General features: G+C 40.4%; 1 protein-coding gene across 3 annotated transcripts in view; it reads right to left on the bottom strand.

Annotated features, from left to right (window-relative positions):
* The window catches only part of cadm2a (cell adhesion molecule 2a), a 182,654-nt gene extending 159,639 nt beyond the window's left edge, over nt 1-23,015 (bottom strand). For all 3 annotated transcript variants that reach the window (XM_026329353.1, XM_026329354.1, XM_026329355.1), the window contains exon 1: nt 22,575-23,015. In XM_026329353.1, the coding sequence (XP_026185138.1) occupies nt 22,575-22,635 (61 nt within the window). In that variant the 5' untranslated portion in view covers nt 22,636-23,015. The remainder of the gene's footprint in view (nt 1-22,574) is intronic.
* Nucleotides 23,016-23,493: the final 478 nt, after the last annotated feature.

Below are 23,493 nucleotides of genomic sequence, written 5' to 3'. Positions count from 1 at the left end.
GTCCACAGATAAAATGAGATGCATGTTGAAATCTGAACACCTGATCCAGGCTAGGCTCTTCCATCTCAGGCTGACTGGAAAATTTTGCATTACACACCAAAACCGTATTGTTGATTTTTTTATGTACAGTACTTGTCATTGAAAACAAAGTGTGTTGATCATATCAATCATGGCACAGTTAGCATGTATCAACATAGACAGCACTCTCAGACCTGTTTCACACATTTTTTTTTTTTTTGCTTATGTGAATGTTTACAGTATGTAATAATGTGTTAGCTGGAAAAAAAGGCAAATCTACCTCTTACTTTATTACTTTAAGTAATCTTACTCATATTTTCTCTACCCTCTTTTCAAGCCCAAATTCCTTTTGTCTGCCTTTCTCATGCCCCATTTTTCCACCAGTAAAAGTTGATATTATGCAAATACTCACTAATGCTAATGTTTGAAGGCTGGCACAGGCCTTGTTTGCATATGGCAGCACACTCACCCAGTGAAAGCGTGTGACATGCTGACCCTGGTCAGGTTGCCAGGGGAACCCCCCACACCCACACACAAAGACACACAACCGCAACTGCACACTGCTTTTACCTTCTCTACAATGCTGGTTGGTTCCAATGTGCTGCACTAATTCCCCGAGCAGGGTTCACAACTTCATCTAGTGAACCATGTGAAGTTTGCCCCTAGCCTGCAAGGACATCGTCCTGTGATCCAATGGGCACAAAATGACAGTGGTAGTGGGCTACTTTTGTGTCCATCACAGCCACTTAGCTCTGCTTTTGAAATGAAAATAATGTAGTTGGATTAGTAGCAACAGTGGGCCCAGTCCTCTTTTAGCTAATTTCTACAATAGAATGATGAAGTATGTTAAGCTTCTCTTCCTCTTTCTACCGTCTAAATAAAGACGTATTTCCATGTTTCAAAGGACCACTATTCTTTTCCTAGTGACATGTAGACAAACGCATGTAAACACACATTTGCAGCACAGTCAGAGAGAGAAGTTTGTGACAATGATACATGAAAGCATGGATGGGTAGGCAGCATCGTTTATATGTATGCACCACACTTTCAGGAAAACACACACACATGCACACGCACACGCACACACACAAACTATCCATTTTCCCGAACAGAACAATGGCTGACAGGGATGGATGTTCTGGATTCTAGCTGCTTAAGGATTACGTGAATGCGTCTTCTCAGCACATGATAAGCCAGTAAGACGTTTTCTTGGACAGCCCATTCAGGGCTGCTGGAATGCAACTTTCAAGAATCCTCTTCCAGACAGAGCATCTATACATATATCAAAATTGACACTTGTACAAATTTGCTGAGAAAATAAAAAGAAAGAATGAAAGACTGGTGGTACAGAATGAGAGAGGGAGGAGTGGCATGGGTGGTTATGCTTTATAGTCAAGCTGGTTTTCCACATGTCTGAATACTAGGATTCAGAAGCCACAACAGCAGGTCGTGCCGCCTCTGTCTAGTTTTTTTTCTGTTTATGTATGCCAACACAAATGGAAACCAAGCACTTTTTTTTTATAACAGCCTGACATCTCTATACACTGATATTTTCTCCCCCACATTATCTGAACCCATGTCAGGCATTCATACAATCTTTCCCTATCTTTTCACTCCCACATCCTTTCTGTTTTGCTGTCATTACTTGACACAGTCTCTTCCACCATTATGCTTCTCTTTTAGCAAAATTCAACTTAATGATCATGCCTACACAAAGAAAGATTTCGACCGATATATCCTGTTCATAAAAGAACTTGTTAGAATAAAGTCTGTTTAATGATTTTAAACATTTGACTTGAGAAGACGGACTCACTGACTGATTCTGATCAGAGCCAGTCAGAATATTAACTACAAATGACTCAACTGGCTCTTAACATTAGTGCTAGTCATTCACCATTGTTCTACCATTACACTAGTCATGAATGAGGCTATGCAAACCAACCTTCACACTGTGGTCATAAAAACTGTCTGGTGCCACAAAAGTAGAGATACCGGTTTATGGCAAGAACAAAAGGTAGTTTGAAAAAGGCTTCTAGTACTGCAGGATTTGGTAAATGCGTTAAAAGACAGATCAGCTTTGGATTGACCAGTTCTTAGGACATTAAATTAATAATTCATCAGTGATTAAAATATATACATACTCTTCAGTAACTTGCACAGCAGAAAACAGCAGGAAAAGTAGAGTGTATGACAACAGGCAACTACAGGGGCCCAAAGCTCAAAACAAAGCGAAGAAAAGAAAGTCCCCCAGTAAAAGCTAATGAGAGAGACAGGAGATACAAACAAATGAAGCCAAACACATTTGCAAATCAACAACACAGAGTACTGGCATACTGGAGGTGTGTTTGTGCTGTATGTGGTGTATTGTTACACTGCTTGGCTCTACATGAATACTCAACCTATCCGTACATTAGAGAATTTAGAGACAAGTGCAAATTATTTAAATGATAGCTAATTCTGTTTACATAATAAGACTCTGTACATTATTGGCTTATATTAAAAATATCAACTGAACATACTGGATACAATGATAATGGCTTTAAATGTGACATGCAATAAGCTAAAAATACCTTATCAAAATGCAAAACATACTTGACAGAGGAACAAGAAAGACTGGAGTGGATCTGTCTCCTTTAAATTCTGTGTTACAAGCAGGGAAACACTGAGCCAGCTATATTTGTATTCTACACACACGTCCATAGACACGTACTCACAAACTCACACACACACATCTTTTGTTTGAGAGTGGGTGATGGGCATTTACCCCTTGGAAGGCTTTTTACAGTCCCCCCAACATGTGTTCACACCATTTATAGCTGCATATATTAAAGTATGCATACATTAAAATTTTATATTTATATTGTAACATTTATGGTTGAATCTCCTTATTTTCAACAAGCAATAATTGTATTTATGTAGAAAATTTAGTTGAAAGGACCAGATTTAAGAGGTGTAGTGTCTAAGTACAGCCCATTGGCCTTACTTGCTCTTCATCATGGTAGATGCCCGTAAGTCCTTCTTCGACACGCCATGTAAATGAATTTCACAGATTCATTAGCCCTGGCAATCAAGGTTAATCAGCTCATTGTTTAGTAAAGAACAATTTTAGAGAGCATCCAAGTGATGAAGAATTCCAAACATCATTCTCAAATGCTTGAGCAATCAGTAAAAAACATGGCATAGGTCTAAACTTTTAAACAAGCAATAAAAACCTTTTGGAAACTGTTTCCTAAGCTCCAAAATCTAGAAAGTGAGATGTTGATAGCAGCTTTAATTTAGTTATCTGATTATGCTCTAGGGAAGTTACAATTATTATGGGTATGGCTGCAGGCATTTACTATGACTTGATATTGCCAACGACTCAATGGTCGTGTATCATCTGTAGCATCCATTTATTATTTGCATGTCTAATTCGAGACTGCCGCATATGCACTTTTTCCATTCTCTCCACCATATTTCTTGTTTATGAGTTTCCTTTCATTAGAGTGGCTTTTTAATTACTGTTCCCTTTCTCTTTATGGCCTTTTTTTTCTTTTCTTTTTTATCAAAGTACTTCTTTGATAGTTTTATAAGTTGCACCAGTGGTTGTGTGGTAAGCAGATTAATAGGAGAGTACTGTCATTAAAATGGTAATGTGTAGACTTGGGCGAGATGCTGAAAGCAATAATACTCCACTTGATTAATGAGACTCTAAAGCAGGAGCATGCACAATAAATGTACACACGTACACAAAAAAAACCTATACTGAGCTTACTTTTATAAAACAAACCTTTTTATTTTGCACTTTTTATAGCTTTAAGTAATTTTGTGCACTTTTTCGTAAATACAACATAATGTTCTGTCGTACAGTATTTCATGATTGGTTTATTTCTCACATGTTTTAAAATAAATTAAATGGTAAACAGACTGCATTTAAAGCCCTTTAAATTTTGCCTCCAAGTCTCTCTCTCTCTCTCTCACACACACACACACACCAACAGCAAACTACCCTGCAAGGTGCTCGCAGCGTGAGTAATTTAGGGTTCAGCATTATGCCCAAGAACACTTCGACGTGTGGACAGATGGCATTAAACATCCAACTGCCAGCTATGCAATCAGACTCCTCAATATTGTAAAAATCCAGTCTTGCTTTAGAAAGTAAATAAATGCATTATTTAAAAGACTATGGCACAGGACATTAATTTGACTGCATCATAAACACAAAGCATTTTAGTCTATTTTATTCCATTACCCATAACAATGGTCACCAAGCCTGGCCATGCAGAGGACTAGCACAAAGACAGAGAGAGAGAGGTACAGACATATGTACACAAACAGGCACACAAAGATACAAACCAGCACAATTGGTCTGGAGAAGGCATTATGCGATGCAATTGTGAATGGTTTTTAAATGAAACCTAGAACTGTCTGTCTGCCATTTGCAACTCGTGGTATCCAACCACAAAGACAGAGAGTGGGTGAAAACAAAAACAAAACAAGGACAGAAAGGGAGCAGAGAATAAAGAGTTGGGAGAGGTTTTGATGAATAAAAAAGGAAAAATTACCGACTGTCTGACTGACTGCCACATTTGGTTTTCCACACTGTGATGACATCACTAAAATTGCATTTTGAAATAACAAACCTTACTTTAGCTTTGGAAACCTTGGGTGACAGTTTAGATGTGTTGTTCACAAAATGCAGAGATCCTAACCCATAAAGATCACATTCTGTGATGCTTGTAAATGTAAAAAAAGTGCCTGTTTGCTCTATCACAGCCCCCCTATGGAAACACTTTTACAACCCATGAACTCGGCGCAGCTGAGCTTGTTTAAGTTCTGTCAGTAACAGAGGCTGTAGGAAACTGTAAATGAGGTAACATACAGTGCTACTTTCTGCCACACAACAGGGACTAATAAGCAGCAGCAACTTGTATGTGTTTGAGTATGCGGCTTTATGATTCGCTGTCCCTGTGTATCTATACGTCATCACAGCAGCTTATAGGAAACAAATAATGATGGGCAGTGACAGAAACTGAATACTTAAAGGTCTGAATTCATGATTTCTCCCAGGCTCCCAGCATTCAAACAAATATGCACAGCCAGGTCCGTTCAAAGTGCGTCTGTAGGAATAAATCCAGCTCCTGGACTACTGTGCTATATACAACACGGCACTCTGTGGGGTAAGCCCACACACACTTTGATGTGTGTGCTCTACCTGATTCTCTCTAGCACGCATTTAGTACACACATATTATGGTGCTGGGTATCATTTAATCTACTGCATTATATGAATTTATAGAGCTTGGGTCGAAATGAAGTCAAACATGCTCAAACATACATTTTTCATGCATGCATGCACACAAACACACACCTCTGGGGCCAGCCACTGGGACGGAGTTGAGCCATTTCATCCAGAGTGGCGCCAGGGGAACGTAGTCTTTGATCATTTAATAGGTCTGGCCCCTGACAGACAGCACTTGCTTCGTCAGGCTGTCAGGGGGCCAAAGCTGACCCTGCAGACCCATTTTGGCTCTGGCCGGCTGCATGCTGAGAGGCTGGAAAACAGAAAATCTAGAGCCTCAAAGCTTCTGTCCCTGTCACTACTGGTCATTATTTAACCATTCACAAGCAGTTTTCACATCATCAGCAACAACAAACACATACAGAGACAGACAGAGAGAGGAACTAAGTCAAATCCATTAGTTTTCTGCTGGTCCTGAATCATTTATTTACATGTCTTGTGCAGCAGTGGAATTTCATTGATTGGTGGCATAGACATATAAACAAACATAAACAAAGCTATAACACAAATCCTGTGTGCTGGCATATTGTTACTTTGCACTATATGGTGCCGTAGGCTAGAAGTCATGCTGCATTTGAGGCACAACAAAAATAGGATGTGACTAAAAGAAAGCCAAACAATACCAGCCTCCAAACCACAACAGTGCCTGTAGCAAGAGAAAATGACAGCATGTCTAAGCACTTACACACATGCACCCAACATACACACACAGTGCCCCCCCCCCCCCCCCCCCCCCCCCACACACACACACACACACACACACACACATGAAACAAACTGTGAAAGCTGAGGGAAGGAGGGTGGAGAGTACGACGCAACATCAGCAAATATGCCACAGCATGGCGTATGAGTTACACATGACCTTGGTTAAAAAGGTGCTTGCCTATATATGTGTGAGAGCCACACTGATTACATCTGACCTGGAGGTGACACTGACATGGGCTGAATTCAGAAATACTCACAATATCTAGCTTTAACATGTGCAGCAACCTGTGCCCCTCATGCCTCTGTTTGGTGCATGGTATATACTGTGTGTAAAACAGGTGTGTGTGGTGATTGGTTGATTGCTGTTATTCAGAGTTAGAACTGTTATGGTCTCTTCCCTTGTAAGCACCAACTACGTGACACATTGCTGTCAGAACAAGCAAGGAGCATGCATAATTGTAAAGCCAGGTCATCTCGGAGTCAAATCTAACATGTGGCCTTTAGTTGTACTGCCTTAATTTTGCCAAAGTAATCGCTTATGACGCTAATGCACGTCTTCACCATGTCACTGTTGGTGAGAGAAGGGAAACAGGATAGAAGATATCCACTAAACACAAATGGCTTTGAAGTAAATTAGTTTTCTTTTGTTACAATGCAGTAAAACACTGAAAGTAGATTATTTTGTTTTTCTTTTTTAAAGCCTACATTGTGGTTACATCCTTCAAATGCTCACTGTGCAGGTATGACTTGACAGTGCCTAATTTTTATTTTATTTTTATTTTTTTATTTCTCAGAGGTGTGATCTAATATAAGGCTGACACTGTATGCAGAATCCTGCAGAATGCATATGCATATACAATTAAATATGCATGGACACATTAATTAAAAATGCATAAGTATATGGATAAATCAGGCTAATGACAGTTATCTGCACTGGCACGGGTGATGTATTGAAAACAAAACACTGCAGCTTTTGAAAGCTTTGCCAAAACACCCTGGACCAAAGCAAACGTGATACAAACCCAAACCAATCCAAATGACAATCTGACATATGGGCTGTTCATCTCCTGCTTTACTAGATCAACACAGATTGGACTAATGTATCACCATAATCCTCACAACACTGAATCCGAACTGCTGCCTTGTCCAACAGTAAAATGATCTTTTTCTGGCATGTGGAAAACTGTCACACTTTGATTTCAGGTTTGTCTTGGCTTGGATTGTCCACAGCAAAAGAAGCACAGAACAACCTGTTCTTGTATTAAATCATACTCTGTGAGTTTCACCGTTAATGCCTCACTGCTACAGATGGATTATGTGTGAAAATCCAGTTGGGGGGTGGGAAGAGGTGCTGAAGGATGGCGTGGGTGTATTCATTACAGTAAACTGCAGAAGCAACTTTCTAATGAATGCTGAGGTATGTTTTTTTTTTTTTTTTTTTTTTTTTGTGCATACGCTGCTGTGTAGGTGTAAGTGTACAGTATGTGCATGTGCGATAACAGAAGAGCAAAGGGCCACTGCATCATAATAATAAGGTTTCTATGGGGCAGAAAAGTTTAAAAAATACACTCTTGCCCACAGTTTCTGAGGGGCCCCTTGTTACTCATGCATGACCGGTCCATAATGCACTTCTGTGCTTTCACTCACCGTTGGCAGGACAACAGAATTACTGAGAAAAGGACTTGGAAAGGCAGGATTTGCCAAAACTGTGGGAAGAGCCAGATTCCTTTATACCACAAAAGATGGAGAAAGAACAGCTCACACTCTGTAATACATACATTGAGCGCCGTTAAAAGTATTATCTTTGATTATATCACTTTCTTTCTGTGAGCCTGATGCAGTAATGACAATATTTTTCCACTTGGATTGCATGCAAATCATTTGCACATAAAAAGGCTTGGTTGAATTAAAAACACTAGGTTAAGATAAAATTGTATTTTCAGTATGGAACAAAGAAAACAATGGAAAATGTACCTGCGAGTCATATGCTTTGAACTACGTATGAATGCGTGTATGTCTGTAGGGGTGTGCGCGCACCCAAGTATCCAACTCTGGCTGAGCATTGATCGGTCTGGCTCCCTGCAAAGAAGATGTGAGCAGACAACTAATGGAAGAGCTAGCCTCAATTAGCCCACTGACTGATGGAAAATGTGATTTCATTTAGTTGTCGCTACAGACACTGTAAACAAGTCATGTTTCCCCTGCAGGAGACAGAGCAAAAGCAAAACAGACACACATACACACACACACACACACACACACACAGAGAGAGGGAGGAACAAAGTCAGAAGAATGTGGGATTCCTTGCAGCTGTTCAGTAGCTTATAATATTTACATCACTGTCTGTTGTGAAAGTTTTATGCAGGCTCGTTATAGCCAGCGTCCAATGAGGCACACAATAGCCCTCTAACCAGCGTTGTGTTGAATTAATAGTATTATTTTTATCCAAACACAAGAGTGGAAGATAGTAAGACCTCTTTTTTCACCCACCTTAAACTTTTGTTCCTTCTAGCACAAAACACCACAAAACATGTGACAAAGCTTTGTTAAAATCCAAGCATGGCTGTGAAAAGTGCAGTGTCCTTCCCTGTAAAATGTGCTTTTTAGTCGTTAAGTAGCCCTTACAGTTTAATGATAAGGCTGGGTATTAAAGTGTTCTTTAAAACTTTTTTCCTTCTTTGGCACCTGTATTATATGATAAAAAAACACAAGCAACGGGTTGGCAGAGTTTGAATATTTTTTTGACTGAATAAACTGAGTCTTTTACATTAAAACTAGCGCTTTATTTTTAATTTATCACAAACTTAAGCAATTACCTATCTTTGGCTAGCTGTTTCATTACAGTGCCAAAGGAGGTTAGGAAAAGTTCAGCCACAAAGACTGTATTCACAGATTTTCCACACTATCAGCTGTCTGTCCAACACAACCCGGTTGTTTTCTCCACCTATGCTCCGAACCAAACCTCTTCCAAATGTCAGTATTGTGTTGCTATGACATATACACCCCGTCACCGTCACAAGCTCTTAATGACAAATATTAAAGGAATAATTGACTATAGAATTTACAATAACCTAAAATGCAGTCTGGGATACTAAATTCCTTAATATAATTTCATACCCTATTCCAAGTGGCCTCAGCAGAAGACGTGTGTGCTTTCTTTCCTATCTCAGTCCGTGTGCTAGGGACAGACAGCAGATATGCGTCTTGTGATCTAAGATTATGACTGGAAGACACAGAAATGCTTAGGTCAGAAATAATCGGAGCCCTCTGACAGATGCGGCATATAACTGTCATTTGGATGCACATAACCTTTATGCAGTTGAATTGCCCTTGCAGTGCGATAAAGCTGAAGTCTCACTTCATTCAGAGATAGAGAGAGAGAGAGAAAGAGAGTGTAAAGGACACAGGGAATGAAACGCAAACGAACTTAGCTGGCTAGTGTAACACTTTTCATCACTACAGCCTGGGTGCATTCTGCTGGAAACAGAGCGCTGTATGTATGGTTCTGAAGAGAGGAAATTATATGTCATGGTCTATAAAGCAGGCGCTTCATATGTTTTCAGAGACAGTATCCTTGTGGCTTAGATCATGGTACAGTAGATGTATAATGTACAACACTAAGTTATGATGATATCATCTCTTTTTGAGCCATTTTATTTCTCTGCTGTGTGACTAGAGGGATCAAGCTACTTTAAGGATAGAGTTTCCTAAATTCCACTCCCATATTTTTGCTAAAGCAGAGAGTCAAAATAGAACTGGAGAAACATGATTGTAGCGCAGGCCAGTGACATTTTTATCTCGCTGGTGCCTATATGATATTTTAAGGATCTTGTGCGAACATGAGTGGAGTGCATGACTGCACTAAAGTGTAGGTATGAGGTGCAATAACAGCTAGTCAGCAATGATCAGTTTCCTTTGTCTTTCACTGAGGCCAAACACCTTTCAACAATTCCTTATTCTAACCTCAACAACAACAGTACCATCTATATCCTGTGCAGTATGCTTCCATCAGGACTATCGTAAAGTGACCCCACAGCAGACTCTTACTTGACCTGTGCACGTCATCAACTCCCAGCAGCTGCTGACACTGACCTGCTGAGATGTGTCATGTAACGCTCATTCATCTGATGGATAAGTAGTTACTGTGCTTTCCTCTCTCGCAGGCCAACACAAGGGTATCCAGATAATAACTGATCCGGATTAAATCGAAGGAAAGTCATAGGAAAATCCCATTATACAGTAACTGTTAACATGCCTAATTACCCAGTATATGCCTTAATTTCTGGACACCAAATTTGAATTATTGTTGTCACAGCCTAAAAAACAATATGATACCACAGCTTCACTGCTGGGTCCAAATTCTCCATGGATATCAGTAAAGCAACACAAACTTCACCTACAATATGAGGGCTGCTGCACCCAAACGTTAATGTCTGACAAGGACATCAGCATAAATGTATCCAAACTTCACTTGCCTCTTTAATTTGGTCACAGGATCTGCATTGCCATTGGTATGCAGTTTCCGCTGCACCGCAAAACTCAGTGGTGCTTGTTAAAACACTTTTCATATCTATGCAAGTGCGATGAATGGTGTCTGACAAGGGCGCTTGTCTGCCAATTGGAGTATTCTCATAAAGGAAGCACCCTGCCAAGATGAAAGCCTTGGGTGATGCTGGAGAGTGAGGTGTCGGTGGTACGAGAGAAATGAAACATCCAGACAGGATTGAGAGAGAGCGGAGGAGTAGAAGGAGCTGCATAAAGAAAAAGATAAACTTCAAGCAAAAAAAGTAGGAATGAAAACTCAGCTTCCTTTTCAGATTGAAGAAACATAGGTAAAGACAGTACAGGGGGCATTTGCATTTCTATTCGGAGGCCCATCTAATAAAAAAAATTTTAAAAAAAACAGGGAAAGTAAAGTTAGCAACAAAACCTATGTATGTGTACTATTATCATCTATAATTATCTACAAAACATGTTCATGTGAAGCATCGTTTCTTGAATAGCTTGTGTATGACTGCTGTTCTTTATTTGGCTCTGTTACACAGATGGATTGTGCTATTTTTTCTGCTGCACTCTGTTTTTCTTTTTTATTATTATTTTTCCAAATTCTCTGGGTTAATCTGTCTCTGTTTCAAACTCCTGTCTGTATATGGTGGAGGAGCAGATGTGATATGGGAATTTCTCTGTTCTCGCCCACATCCTTCTAATTTTCTCATTCCCCTCACGATCAACCCACGTACACACACACATACACACACACACTCGCAAAAGTTCTGCTGTTACCATCCTCCCTGTCTCATCTTATCGCAGTGATGAGGTGGCCAGTAACATGTAACAGCCAAACCACGACTACAACATATAGCCTCCAAACAACCTTCCCCTAGTGTGTTTTCTGGCATCTTTGTCAATTTGAACTTTTTTCCTCGTACCTTTTGCTTTTCTATTATCTCATCTATCAAGGGCGGTCTTGAATTACAAGTACCCACTGGATATCAGGAGAACTGCTGAGACTTAAGGGATTATGCTATTCATTTTGCTAATCAAGCTGGAAAGGGATGAAAGCATTCCAAGCACTTCAGGCAGCGTTTCTGTTTGGTATAACATCAGAATTTAAAAGGCCTAATTTGATACAAATTAGCAAATAAATGTATACTTAGTTGCTTCATAAGTGCATTCAGAAGTAGTCTCTGGTATTTCTTACTTTAAGCCTTCCTTACAGGAATGTATAATATCTGCTTTAAACTGCACCTTCCTGTGCATCACTGAGCACAGCTTACTTTTAACAGGAAAAGTGTCATTTATTCTAGTGTTATATTTTTCCATTTATAGGAGGGACACATTGTTATAAGCAGCAATATCTCTTTTTGAACATAAGGAACCCAGATGTGTGAGAAGAAAGTGCAGGTGCCACCATGACCAACCCCATGACAGGGGCACGTGTTCTTTAGACTGATATAATATAATGTTGTACTAATTTATTTCATTTTTACTTATAATTAGCTACATTTTTAAAATACATTTTAACAAAACTGCTATCAGATAAGAAAAACACTGTCATCACTAAATATATTTTCTCATGAGGATATGCAGTTTAAAAGTATAGGTTTACTACTGGCAGAAAAATTCTTACTATTTCATATTTTGGTGAAATGATTTCTTGTTGGCATGTGCAATATGATATGGAGCAATACTCTGTATTGCAGGGTATAACACTGCACTGCAATAGTGTATTTATATGGAAATGCTCCATCTTCAACAGAAAATATTACCTGGTGTACCATGTCTGGATTATGTCCTGTTTTCCTAGAATCTAATTAGATCTTTCTTAATAAATGATTGCATATTCAGAGGAGATTCAAATGTCACTCTTAAGTGACCTTAGCTCCACCATCATTATTCCTATTGGGGTAAAAGGTGGCTCCAGGATTACGGCCAATGAAGGTCACCTCTCTCAAACAAGCTGGGCTAGGACCAGCTGGAAATACTACAGTCTAAAGACCGCTCATTTTTGGTTAGAGGCTCACTTTTAATAAGGTCAGGAGGATTAGGGTGACCAGTGCATTACAACAAGGGCTTAGGATCAGTGGTTAGTCCTGGAGAGTAGGCTTCAATTTACCAGCTCAGTGCAACTGTGGTTAACACTGTCTCATTATTACTGCTGCGCCTGGAGATTTTGGGTCTATCTCTTCAATAATAGCTCATATATGCAGCTCTCTCGCTGTGTGTGCGTACATGTGTGTGTGGCTACATGTGTGCGTATGTGTGTGCACGTGGGTACGTGTGTGTATGTGTGTGTGTGTGTGTGTGTGGGTGTGTGTGTGAAACAAGCCGTGCAAAGTGACCACTGGTGTGAGGATTTGTGTGTGTCTGTGGTTATGATTTATAATTTGCTATTCTGATGTCTCCATTTATCATCTTCTTGTCCTCTCTCCTCCTCTATCCATCTCAACTTCAGAGCAGCATGATAATGTCGCTTTGAGGGCGCTTCTCAGAGGATTAGCAGAGATTAGCATTAGCTGGTCCATTTGAACTGGATACACATACAGTAGCATTAACATATTGGCAAACTAGTCTGGGACTGGAGCCATAGCATGAATTTGCAAAGAGAGATAAGGAAGCAGTAAGAATAAGAAATCTACAGTTGTAAGTGTAAATCAAGAAATAAAATCACAGAAAAAAGTGACTTAAATCATCTACACAAAATGAGTTTGATAACTGTACCAAAATCTTGCTATACAAAAGTCTTAGGATCCTTAATTTGAACTTTGATCTCTGTATTCTGCATTTTGTGTTACTCCTCTTATTTGGATATATAATAGTCAGATGATGTGAACTGTTAGAAGAACGCTACCAGGAACAATAGGAGCAATTTTCTAAAACAATTATACTGACACATTTTTCAATTAACTGCCAAAAAGTTATTTTTGAAATGTCATACAACCTAAAAATAAATTACTGCTGCCAAAAGCCAGAACAAGCCAAGGTTACAACTGAAATCCAATATCAAAAGTAATCCAGCTGTGTTAAGTTCACTTCTCAGGTAGAAAATTATAAAATGCCATAGGAATAAGGCGCTGACTAGCAGTGTGAAAGTTATGTAAGCATTAAAATGTGGCGCTATGCTGCGGAACTGACAAAGCCATAGTGGTTCAAAGCACACAAGTGGTGCTGCAAAACCCCACATCATGGACTGAATTGTTATGTTAAGCACATGAATGCACAATTTTGGCATCACTCACAGCTCACTAATGAGTCTTAACTGGATTCTAACTGCAAGAGAAATCAGACCCACTTCAAATGGTGGAAGCTTTTGACTTACGTGTAAAGGAGAATGATGGACTGAGTAACTGAGTGCACTGTGAGACAAACACTAATGAGGAAGATAAAGGAGGAATTGAGTTAACTGTTTCCCATTTTTAATGATAAGAGATGAGAAGAGACAAAGAGGCAGTGTAAAGAAAAGGCAGACCACTCCGCTTTCCAACGGAATGCATCTGCTGTATGTCTAACTTGTCTACTTGTTGTTTTGCAAAGCACAATGCCTGCTCTGCCCAAGCAGAGCAAAGTGAGAGAAAAGCAAATAGCTCTAAGACAGGCAGTGAAATTACCCGTAATTGGAGACCATTTAAAGACATAATAACTTCTTTGTTTCCTCAGCAGGAGGTTCAGGGCTGGGGAAGCTTTTTGATTAGAACTGGAGATGAGTTAGCTATAAAACTACTGAGCCAGACCTAAGCCCAATTCATGCAGCGTGCGTCTACATGTGTTCAATCTGTCTGCCAAAATGCAAAAAATTAATTCATTTATAATTCTGGAGGAGGCAAGATTATTGAAGTCCAGTGTCAGTTCATCAGGGACCAGCTGAAGATATCTCATCACACATATTCTCACATGAAGCAGCAGGAAGAGGCAAACAGGCTTGTAAAATCTCAGGGCATCACTGCTAAACACCAACTTACAAAAAATTCAAATGGAGCATGAAAATATGTATTAAAATCCAGCTGGAAACATGCCACAGCATCTTTAACAAAGATGTGTGCGCAGTAGCAAATTGTCACCGTTCCACTGAGTTGGATAGTGGAAGTAAGCTTAGGGGTGTGTGCCACTTAGGGTGGGGGGGAACAATGTTGTGTAGCTTATAATGGATTTGCAATGTGGCAAACAGAGACAGATGGTGGAGGGGGCCTGTGTGTTTCTCCATGCTATGTGTTTGCTAGCTTGGACATACACACGCGTGCAAACACACACACTGTGCACAGCAAAATGTGTGTGGAGAAGAAATCCCTAAGGCACATTATGAATGCTGCCGCTCGCTCACCCAAGCCAAGGGTCTCAGTTCATTTGGTTTTTAACTGTTATAAATTGTCTCACTTGACTCCATCTTCCCTCCCCTCTACAACAGGCCTGGAGCAATCTCTACACAGTGAGCAGCCAGACTCCAAACTTCGAACCAATATAGGATTTTGGAATACTCAAAAACAGGATCCATACAGATCTATGAAATACAGATAACACTGAGCCCTTTTCAAAAGGAAATGTCATACAGTATAACAGCAATAAGGGCAAAGCCAATATTGCATATATACAGTACATATATATGTGTTTGAATATATAATTATACCTGAATGCCAAATCAACAAGGAAGCATACAGTGCAACAGTGAAGCATCTTCTTCTAAATGATATACACACACACAATATATATATATATATATATATATATATATATATATATATATATATATATATACATACACATACACAATATATATATATTGTGTATGTGTGTGTGTGTTTGTGTATCTGTGTTAGGTACTTGTGGTGTGAAACCTCTTCAATTGGATGAAATTTCACACCTTAGGTTCTCAAAAGTAATCGTTTAATTATAGCCTTTAAATATAATGTGTGTACCCTCACACAGAAACCAATGCACATACATACACACAATCTTATGATGCTATTATACAATCCTCCATTTGCTCCCCTCTAAAGCCCTATTGTTCTGGACATTACCACTTGCCTGAGCAATAAGAACTGAAACAACACAGCAGTAAAAACTGCTTTGATTTACAATGTGCACTAACCACAGTAGAAGGACCAGTTCAATTTCAGTTTAAGACAACATCAGTGGATTCCAACTGCATAATTTCACTACATTAGATGTGTTTATGTGTTCATGCAAAAGAGTGTCTAATAGCTTTCAAAGACCGAATTAAGATGTGGGGGGGACCCTCAAGCTGATGATTAGACAAGGGACTAGAAAGTGACTTCTGGTAATAATATGAACACACACACACACACACATACACACACATACGCGTATATATATATACACACACAAACACAAGCTCACACAGAAAGTCAATTAACACGAACATGTGTCTTTGGGGAATTATATTTCAATTAGCTTTAGCTACTTCTAGGCTTCCTTTGAGACCTCAGTGCTGAAACAAGTCCACAGATGTGTATTTGTGAATGTGGTAAATCCTGTTTTTCAATTAGTATCATGCCATAATTCTATATTGTCACTGTATAAGTGCATGTTAAGCATTTAAACAGTAAATCAATATTTTGCATTATATTAAACAACCATAACATTAAAGTGAAGTATATACATGGAATAACCTCTCCAGGTAAAGCAAACATAGCTACATTTTGATGTTGATTTAAAAGAAAATGATAGGAATGAGAAATGTGTATGCAGAATAGCATCAACAGGAAATACACACTGTCATTAAATCATTAAATGGTGCAGCTCATTGTAAGGATTACTTACTATGGAATAGCAGCAGTGGTCTGGGGAAATATAAATAGTGACTGGAGGAGCACCTGTGGGATTTTCTGTGAATATGGGTTCATTTCCTGTTTATGATCTGACTGGACGTTGGACCTTTGGCTATATGCGTGGAGTATGCAGTTTGACAAGAAATAAGTGATTGCTTGGCATTTCAATCCCAAATTTCAGGGCTTAGAAATAGCAGTACCGTCTCCCTTCCTCACTTAGTTTTTTGCTGTAATTCCAACCTTTTCCAACATATTCCCTTTATTCCGTCAACCCTGATTTGACTGAAAAATATGAATGTGTAAGTAGACAGAGTTTTTTCTGGTTCATAAAAACAGCAGCAATAAAATCAAAAAAGGCCACAATTCTAAGATTCAACCCATGTTTAGCCTAAACTATCGGAGCAAATATAGTCCATGACAACAAAAGATCCGTCTGCTGTTTTCTCACACTGCTCTGTCTTTACACTGCTGGGCTTGTGTGTGAACAAATGTGCGATGTGTATCTGCGCGAGGGTGTATGTTTTCGGTGTACACATGCAATATGGCTCTGTGTGTAAGAATGTCTCTGTACACAATATGGGGCTACTTTGCTTTGGCTGAATTCATTTCTGTCAAGAACAGACACACAGTCCCCAAACAATATCGACATTGGGGCAGGAGAGTTGAGGGAGTAGGCAGTGCGAGAGAAGGGAGAGTCACAGCTGTCCATATCTTTATCTCTCTTGAAGAAAATGATTACTGTAACATGTACTACCAAGTCTCCAGACTCTAGTCCTTGGAGAATTGTATGAAAAGGAGCTGTCAGATGAAAGGGCACAAAACATAAAAAGAACATTATCTAGGCTAAAAGTTGTTAAGACAGGGACGATCCATGAACTTGTACACGTTAGGTTCAAGCTGAAGCGCATGTTAAATTATTATTGATAATTATTATTATTATTCCATGTGTTTGCTTATTTGCATGTATGTGTATGTGTGTGTGTCTGGGTGATTGTGTGTGTGTGTGTGTGTGTGGAAGAAATCCCTAGTGTGAGAGAGGGGTAAAAAAATAATGCCATTATCTTGGATTTTCTTTAATTTCTCTTATTCTTCAGTTTTAACCTTCTTTTACCTTTTCCTGGTCTGGGTGAAAGATTAGGCCAACTGTATGAAGAGTTTTAATCCAAAAAGGTTGATTGTGTTTGTGTCTCGTTATTCCAGAGTGTTTGAGATTAGTGACACATGGCTTGTCAAAGACTGGAGCTTCAGATTAGCCACTCACTAATCCTTTGGAATGCAGTGCTAATACAGACATCACGTATGCATGCACGCATACACACAGTCTTTTCCAACATACGTGCATTGTTTTTAATTTCTATGGGTAGATTATATCTAAACTCTGATGTCTAATGCAAACAAAAGAAGCCAAGCATCCTAGACGTTCGCTTGTCAGTCAAGATGGTACTAGATAAATGGACCAAAGTGGTAATCCTGACAATCCCCACGTTTCTTTATGAGAATGATGCATCATATCGAATCTGTGCTCGCAGGGCAGAGCGACCTCCTGATTCAAGCTCATCATAAAAATGAACCTCTGTAAGGATGTTTGCTTTGTTGTTTCTGCATTTGAACATTTGTGAAGATATTCTTTACTTATTTCATTATCTCGATCATATAAAGTCTGACGTTGCTAAATGCCCATTAGTTCTTATTTTGACTTGTACACATAAAAAGCTACAGATTAACTTTAAAGAAAAGCCCCATCAGCTGATATGTTAGCTGAGCTTGCATACTTCTTTCACCTACAGGGAGGTGCAAAGCCGCTGTATGCTACTGCTGCCGCCACTGTAGCCGAGTGCACCTGTGGGCTCATATTCTCACCATTTTCCATGGAACGTTGCATTTGATCTCTTCTTTCTCTCGCTTTGGGCTGCTTTGAAATTACATTTTCCCTAAGAGTTATGAATCACAGCCCTGATGCAAAAATAAACATCTCCATTTATTTAACACTGAGTCGCTACAAAGATGTTTATTAGTGGATTAGCAGCGCGGTTGATATTTTCTGCATTTGTATCAGGGAAGTTTACAGCATCAGCACGGTATAATTCTATTTGATAATACCTACACACTTATTATTGTTATTAACTTATTATTTAGGTTGGATTACCACCTTAGAAATGAGATATGATCGTCAATTGAGGTCTGAGCACTTGACTGTACTTGGATTTTGTTATAATGCATCATTTCCATCACACAGCCTATTATTCTGGAGTATTTATTCTATTTTCAGGAGATACTTGCCAGGATCTGTACAGCTTTATAGTGAAAAATTCAGTAACACGATTGACTGCTTTAGGCTCCAATGATGTGTGTGTGAGTGTGCATGAGTGTTTGTGTGTGTGTGTGTGTGTGTGCGAGCGCACGTGTGTGTGTGTGCCCACACAATGGGCTGAGCAGTAAAACTGGAAGTTATATATGAAACCTCAGGAGCTGGCACATTATCAGACCATATTCTCAGGAGACACAATCTTCATATCAGTGTGTTCAAACATGCAGACAGACTGGATCTTGCCTCTCTCACCAAATCTGTGCCTTTTAGGGATATTTATTTTACAGCATTACCAAATAATTATATTTTGAAGTGAATATTTTCTTGGTACAATCTTCACCTTTCCATCATGGGATGGTATAGTAAAACAATAATATTTGATCTGGCTGACATTGCAGAATGTGCTGGACACTTTCGTACACCAGAATGTACTAGCTTACTGATATGAAAAAGAGGTGGAACTGTAGGATCATTTTAAGTGTTTATGGAGCAGTTCTGCAGAGGCACATTTCTACAGTGCCAAAAGCTTGTAAGCTTCGAATCATACCACGTTCCCCTCCAGCCACCTCCTCCTTTCTGTTTTAACTTTTTTAACACCTGGACTAACAAAAGACTGGCTTTGATCATGGGAAATCCCTTGGCAGACCAGCAATGAATCCACAGTGGAGCTCAGTGTGTGTCTGTGTGATGCACATAGAGCCAGTGCTGCTCTTCTCAGTACTGAAGTTTCATAGCTTTGGTACTGCACAGACCACCTCGCATGTCCTAGCCATCAAAGCGCAGCCATGAAAATGAATACATCGCAAACACACAGAAGTGGGAGGGAGAGTGCAAGTGCGCAAGAAAAGAGAGAACATCTTGTTTCTCCCATGTAATCAGTGGGTCTGCAAACACACACGCACACACACACACACACACACACACACACACAAGGCCGCTTGTTATCAGAAGCTTTCCCACGCTGCTGTGGTACAAAGCTCCACACCAGGATGGGAGGATAAAGCGAGGGAGGAATGGACGGAAGTACAGAGGGATGGAGGGTCAGCCTTCAGCAGCTTAGACTCACTGTGGGGATAAACACATCCCTCAGTGGGGGTTTGTATTTAGGCTAGCAAGATCAGAGTTCAAGAACAGACAGACTACCAGGCAGGCCGATTGACAGGAAACAGAGGGAGCAGCGGAGATAAACAGGCATCCAAACAGCAAACAACCAGAGCACATATCACACACTTTAGTTGAGAAAACTGCTCATTCCTCCTCCACACCTCTCCTTCCCACATTGCTCTTACATCAACTCCTCTATTCTAGAACAGCTCCCTCTTTCTCTGTTGCTCTCTGCCTCTATCTCCCTTCGCCTGCCGCTCAGCCCCGAGCTCTTACGTAAGAGGCCCATTTGCATAACAGGCTGTTTTCTCTGGCTCCAGCATGGGCACATGAGACACACTGGATAATATGTTAACAACTCAGCCTGTTGGTAAACAACAACCTCCATCACAACACTTCACATTCGCACTATATATCATGCAGGTCTAGTCGGTGACAGAGATTCAGTGTCTCTGGATCTCTCATGCCAGCTGGCACCGGGACAGAGGGGCTGAAACAGCTGTCATTTACAGAGCGCGCGGATATGGCTTCAGCTAGATAGACTTCATTCAGGAGGAGGCTGACCTGCCTGCTGTGTGGAACCTATACAATAATAGGTCTTGCACCAAGAGATGACTGTTGAAATCAAGCAGCCTAGCATTATCCTCTTCAGGCTTAGGGAGAGAGAAAGAGACTGATGCGAGTGTGTGTGTGGTGGGGAGCAGCACATGAAATGTGTATGTCTTTGGCTCGTCAAACGTAAGCCTTACAAACATGGCGCAGATTTACGAGAACATATGCAAATACACACTTATAATGAGTGGTCTGCCCTTATGAGAATAAAGAGGGAAAGAAAGGCTCTGGAACGTCAATAAGTGCAAGTTGTCAGATATATCAGATACCCTGAGATACCTCATTACATACCAATTCATTAAGTCAAGAATGGCCTTAATCATGTCTGGTTATTAAGGAAGGACTGCTCTCACTCTCAGATGCACACACACACACACACATGCATATACTTCAAAGAAACAACAACAAATGATCAAGGGAATCAAGCTCAAATGATCTCTCATTTGGGATTTCTCATTTACTCAGGTGGAAAACAGCCTGTTGAAGTCAAGATGGTGATAATTTTGTCTTTCATTTGAATATGTTTGTTATCCAATCCAATGCTAAATACTCTGAGAGGAGAATTTGATGATTTGGAGAGGGGAATAAAGTGGGCCACAAAACCGAAGCTCAGTGTGGCATATGTGACCAAGCATGTTCGACTGACAGTTTGTTCCAGAGTAAATCCATCACCCTCCTGCCACTGTTACATGCAATATGAATGTACCAGTCCACAACATAAAGAAGGTGTGTTCTATCTTTAACTTCTCATATGTACTGCAATACTAGGTTGCAGATCAGATTTGTTAAAAGTGGAACCATCCTGAAAGGCAGTGGTGAAGTAGCTTTTGTACTGAATAAAATATTAATCCTCAAAATAGGAGCCATAACACAAGGTCATCCAATGCGGTGTTCCATCTTGAAGCATAATGAATCACACTTGCATTGACTGATTTGATCAAAACCATCAAACAACTGGTGACCCATAATTCACATCTCCTTTTCATCCAAGATATTAGATTCTCTGTATCCTCTGCTGCTGTTATTCACACATTTATCTGTTTAAGACAATTCTAGATTAGAAATATAAAGCATTGACAAAATCTTAAAGTCCTATATGGTAATGCTGTGTCAGAAAAATATATATTTATTTAAATGGTATGCAGTTTCACTGTTTATTTTTTTCTGGTTCTGATTAGATGTGTGTGTGCCTATAAAACACACAGCAGCATCTTACAGACAGACGCGCAATTTACTGTGCCCTTGACCCCCCAGAGTGTTTACAGTCAGCTCCTCCTAAACACCACTGACAGTTGTTTATGGTATATTTATCACTTGCTCCCGATATCAGAATAAACACTGAAATAGAGTTGGTTTCAGCCACGTTAGGGTTGGAAAATCACCGGATCTGTGTACTAAATATCTGCTATATGATGCGTAATCTGAGAGGAGGACCGAGGTTATTATTATTTCAAATAATCTTTGGAATTTAAGGGAGAACACTGTCATGACAATCAGACCTGCACTGCTGTTCCTTCAACTCGTTTAAAACTGCTGATAAGAGCCTCCTTCAAACATACAGAGGCACCCGACAGACCAGAGCTGACTGTGCGCACTAACCACACACCCTACACCTGCACAGAGGAAACGTGAGTCAAAATCACCAAAGCAAAGAAGAAAATACGCTTGAATCGAAATGCTCTGTCTGACTGCGAGTTTCTAATGTTGCTTTAATCAGCAGCATCAAACGCTTCGGTGCGTAAAACGCTCCCAGTGTCTCCGTGACTCATCCAAGTGCTGCAAGTCAAAACCAACCGCGGGGCTGTTTATTTCGTGTTGACGTGTGTCTTCCTAGCACCGTAACACAAGACCGTGGACGCACCAGCCCGTGTGGCTTTACAGGGGTGCTCGGGTCGTGTGCCGGGCATACAATTACGGAAATAAGATTCCCCTCATTCCTGAACATTAACATCCAACATTTCCCGACTGTTACAGGACAAGCTCGCTCCTCTATGTCTCACATCACGCACGCTTGCAGACATACGCACACACATTCAACGCACGTACACACATGCGCAAGCACAGGCGCAGGCACACATGTACATGAGCACGCGAAACCCCTGTTTGGAGAAGAGGCTCCGCATCTCTCTGCCTAGACCCGCATGTGACCGCGCGTCCTGCCCTTTCATTATCTTGACCTGCCGCTGGCCAGTAACATGCGCGCACACACATAACGCAAATCCACATCCACAAGATCACGTACGCAGCACTCGTCCCAGGCTCACCTTTCAGAAGAATCCCGTAAATAGTGTAGAGAGTGAAAATCAAATGACTCTTGAGATTCATCCTGTCTTCTCTTTTTTTTTTTATTCTCTTGCCTTCCGCGTTAATTTCTCCTAACCGTCTCTCCCCACTGGACCTCTCAACGGACCGGACGGCTTTGTCAGCTATCCAGGTGGACTTAGGAGTGCGTCTTTTTGTGCGTCCCTGGAAAAAGGGGTTAACACAGCCGACTTCACGACCCGCAAGACTGTGTTGCCTTTGAAAACCGAAATGCTCTCGCTTCTCAGAAACAAATTTGTGGATATTTTCAGGGGCGCACCACAGGTTCAGTTTACGGGACTCAGCAGTGAACCTCACAGACTAAGAGCAGTCGTCCTCCCGTAACAGAGTAGATGCTGCCGTTGCTGCACTAGATACTGTCTGCCCCGCTTTAGTCTGCTGTGGCGCACAGTCCACAGTGCAGGGAACACGAGTGGATTGTTTGAGTCCCGCCCCCACGGTTTTGACAGACATAAAAGGTGAACCAATCACGACGACCCTAAACTAAGCGAGGTTATGGAGGGAGGGTGGGGGGGTCAGCATATGAGACACACTGCAAGAAATATTCATTTCACAGTACTGTTGTGACTTTCGCGCTGTTACAATACAGATTTCTGAAATTGTGGCACAATCCCAGAAAACTGTTTTGGGAAAATGAGACTACTCCCTTTCAGTGACAGAACTTCAGTTTTCTTAGTTTGCACAGTTAAAAATAAAATCATATACAGATGCATATTTATACACAGACATTAAAACACTAAAACCCTGCAGCGTCTGAAGGTGAAACTGTACAAACAGCTCTCCTTAAAAGCCAAAGTCACAGTTTATGTGTTAAAGCTAAAATATCTGCAGCAGTGAGAAAGATGAGCTGCTGTGGAAGGT

Source organism: Mastacembelus armatus, chromosome 14 (genome assembly GCF_900324485.2).
Source record: "Mastacembelus armatus chromosome 14, fMasArm1.2, whole genome shotgun sequence".
NCBI lineage: Eukaryota > Metazoa > Chordata > Actinopteri > Synbranchiformes > Mastacembelidae > Mastacembelus > Mastacembelus armatus.
The sequence above is the reverse complement of the archived record's forward strand: the minus strand, read 5'-3'. Positions and strand labels throughout refer to the sequence as shown.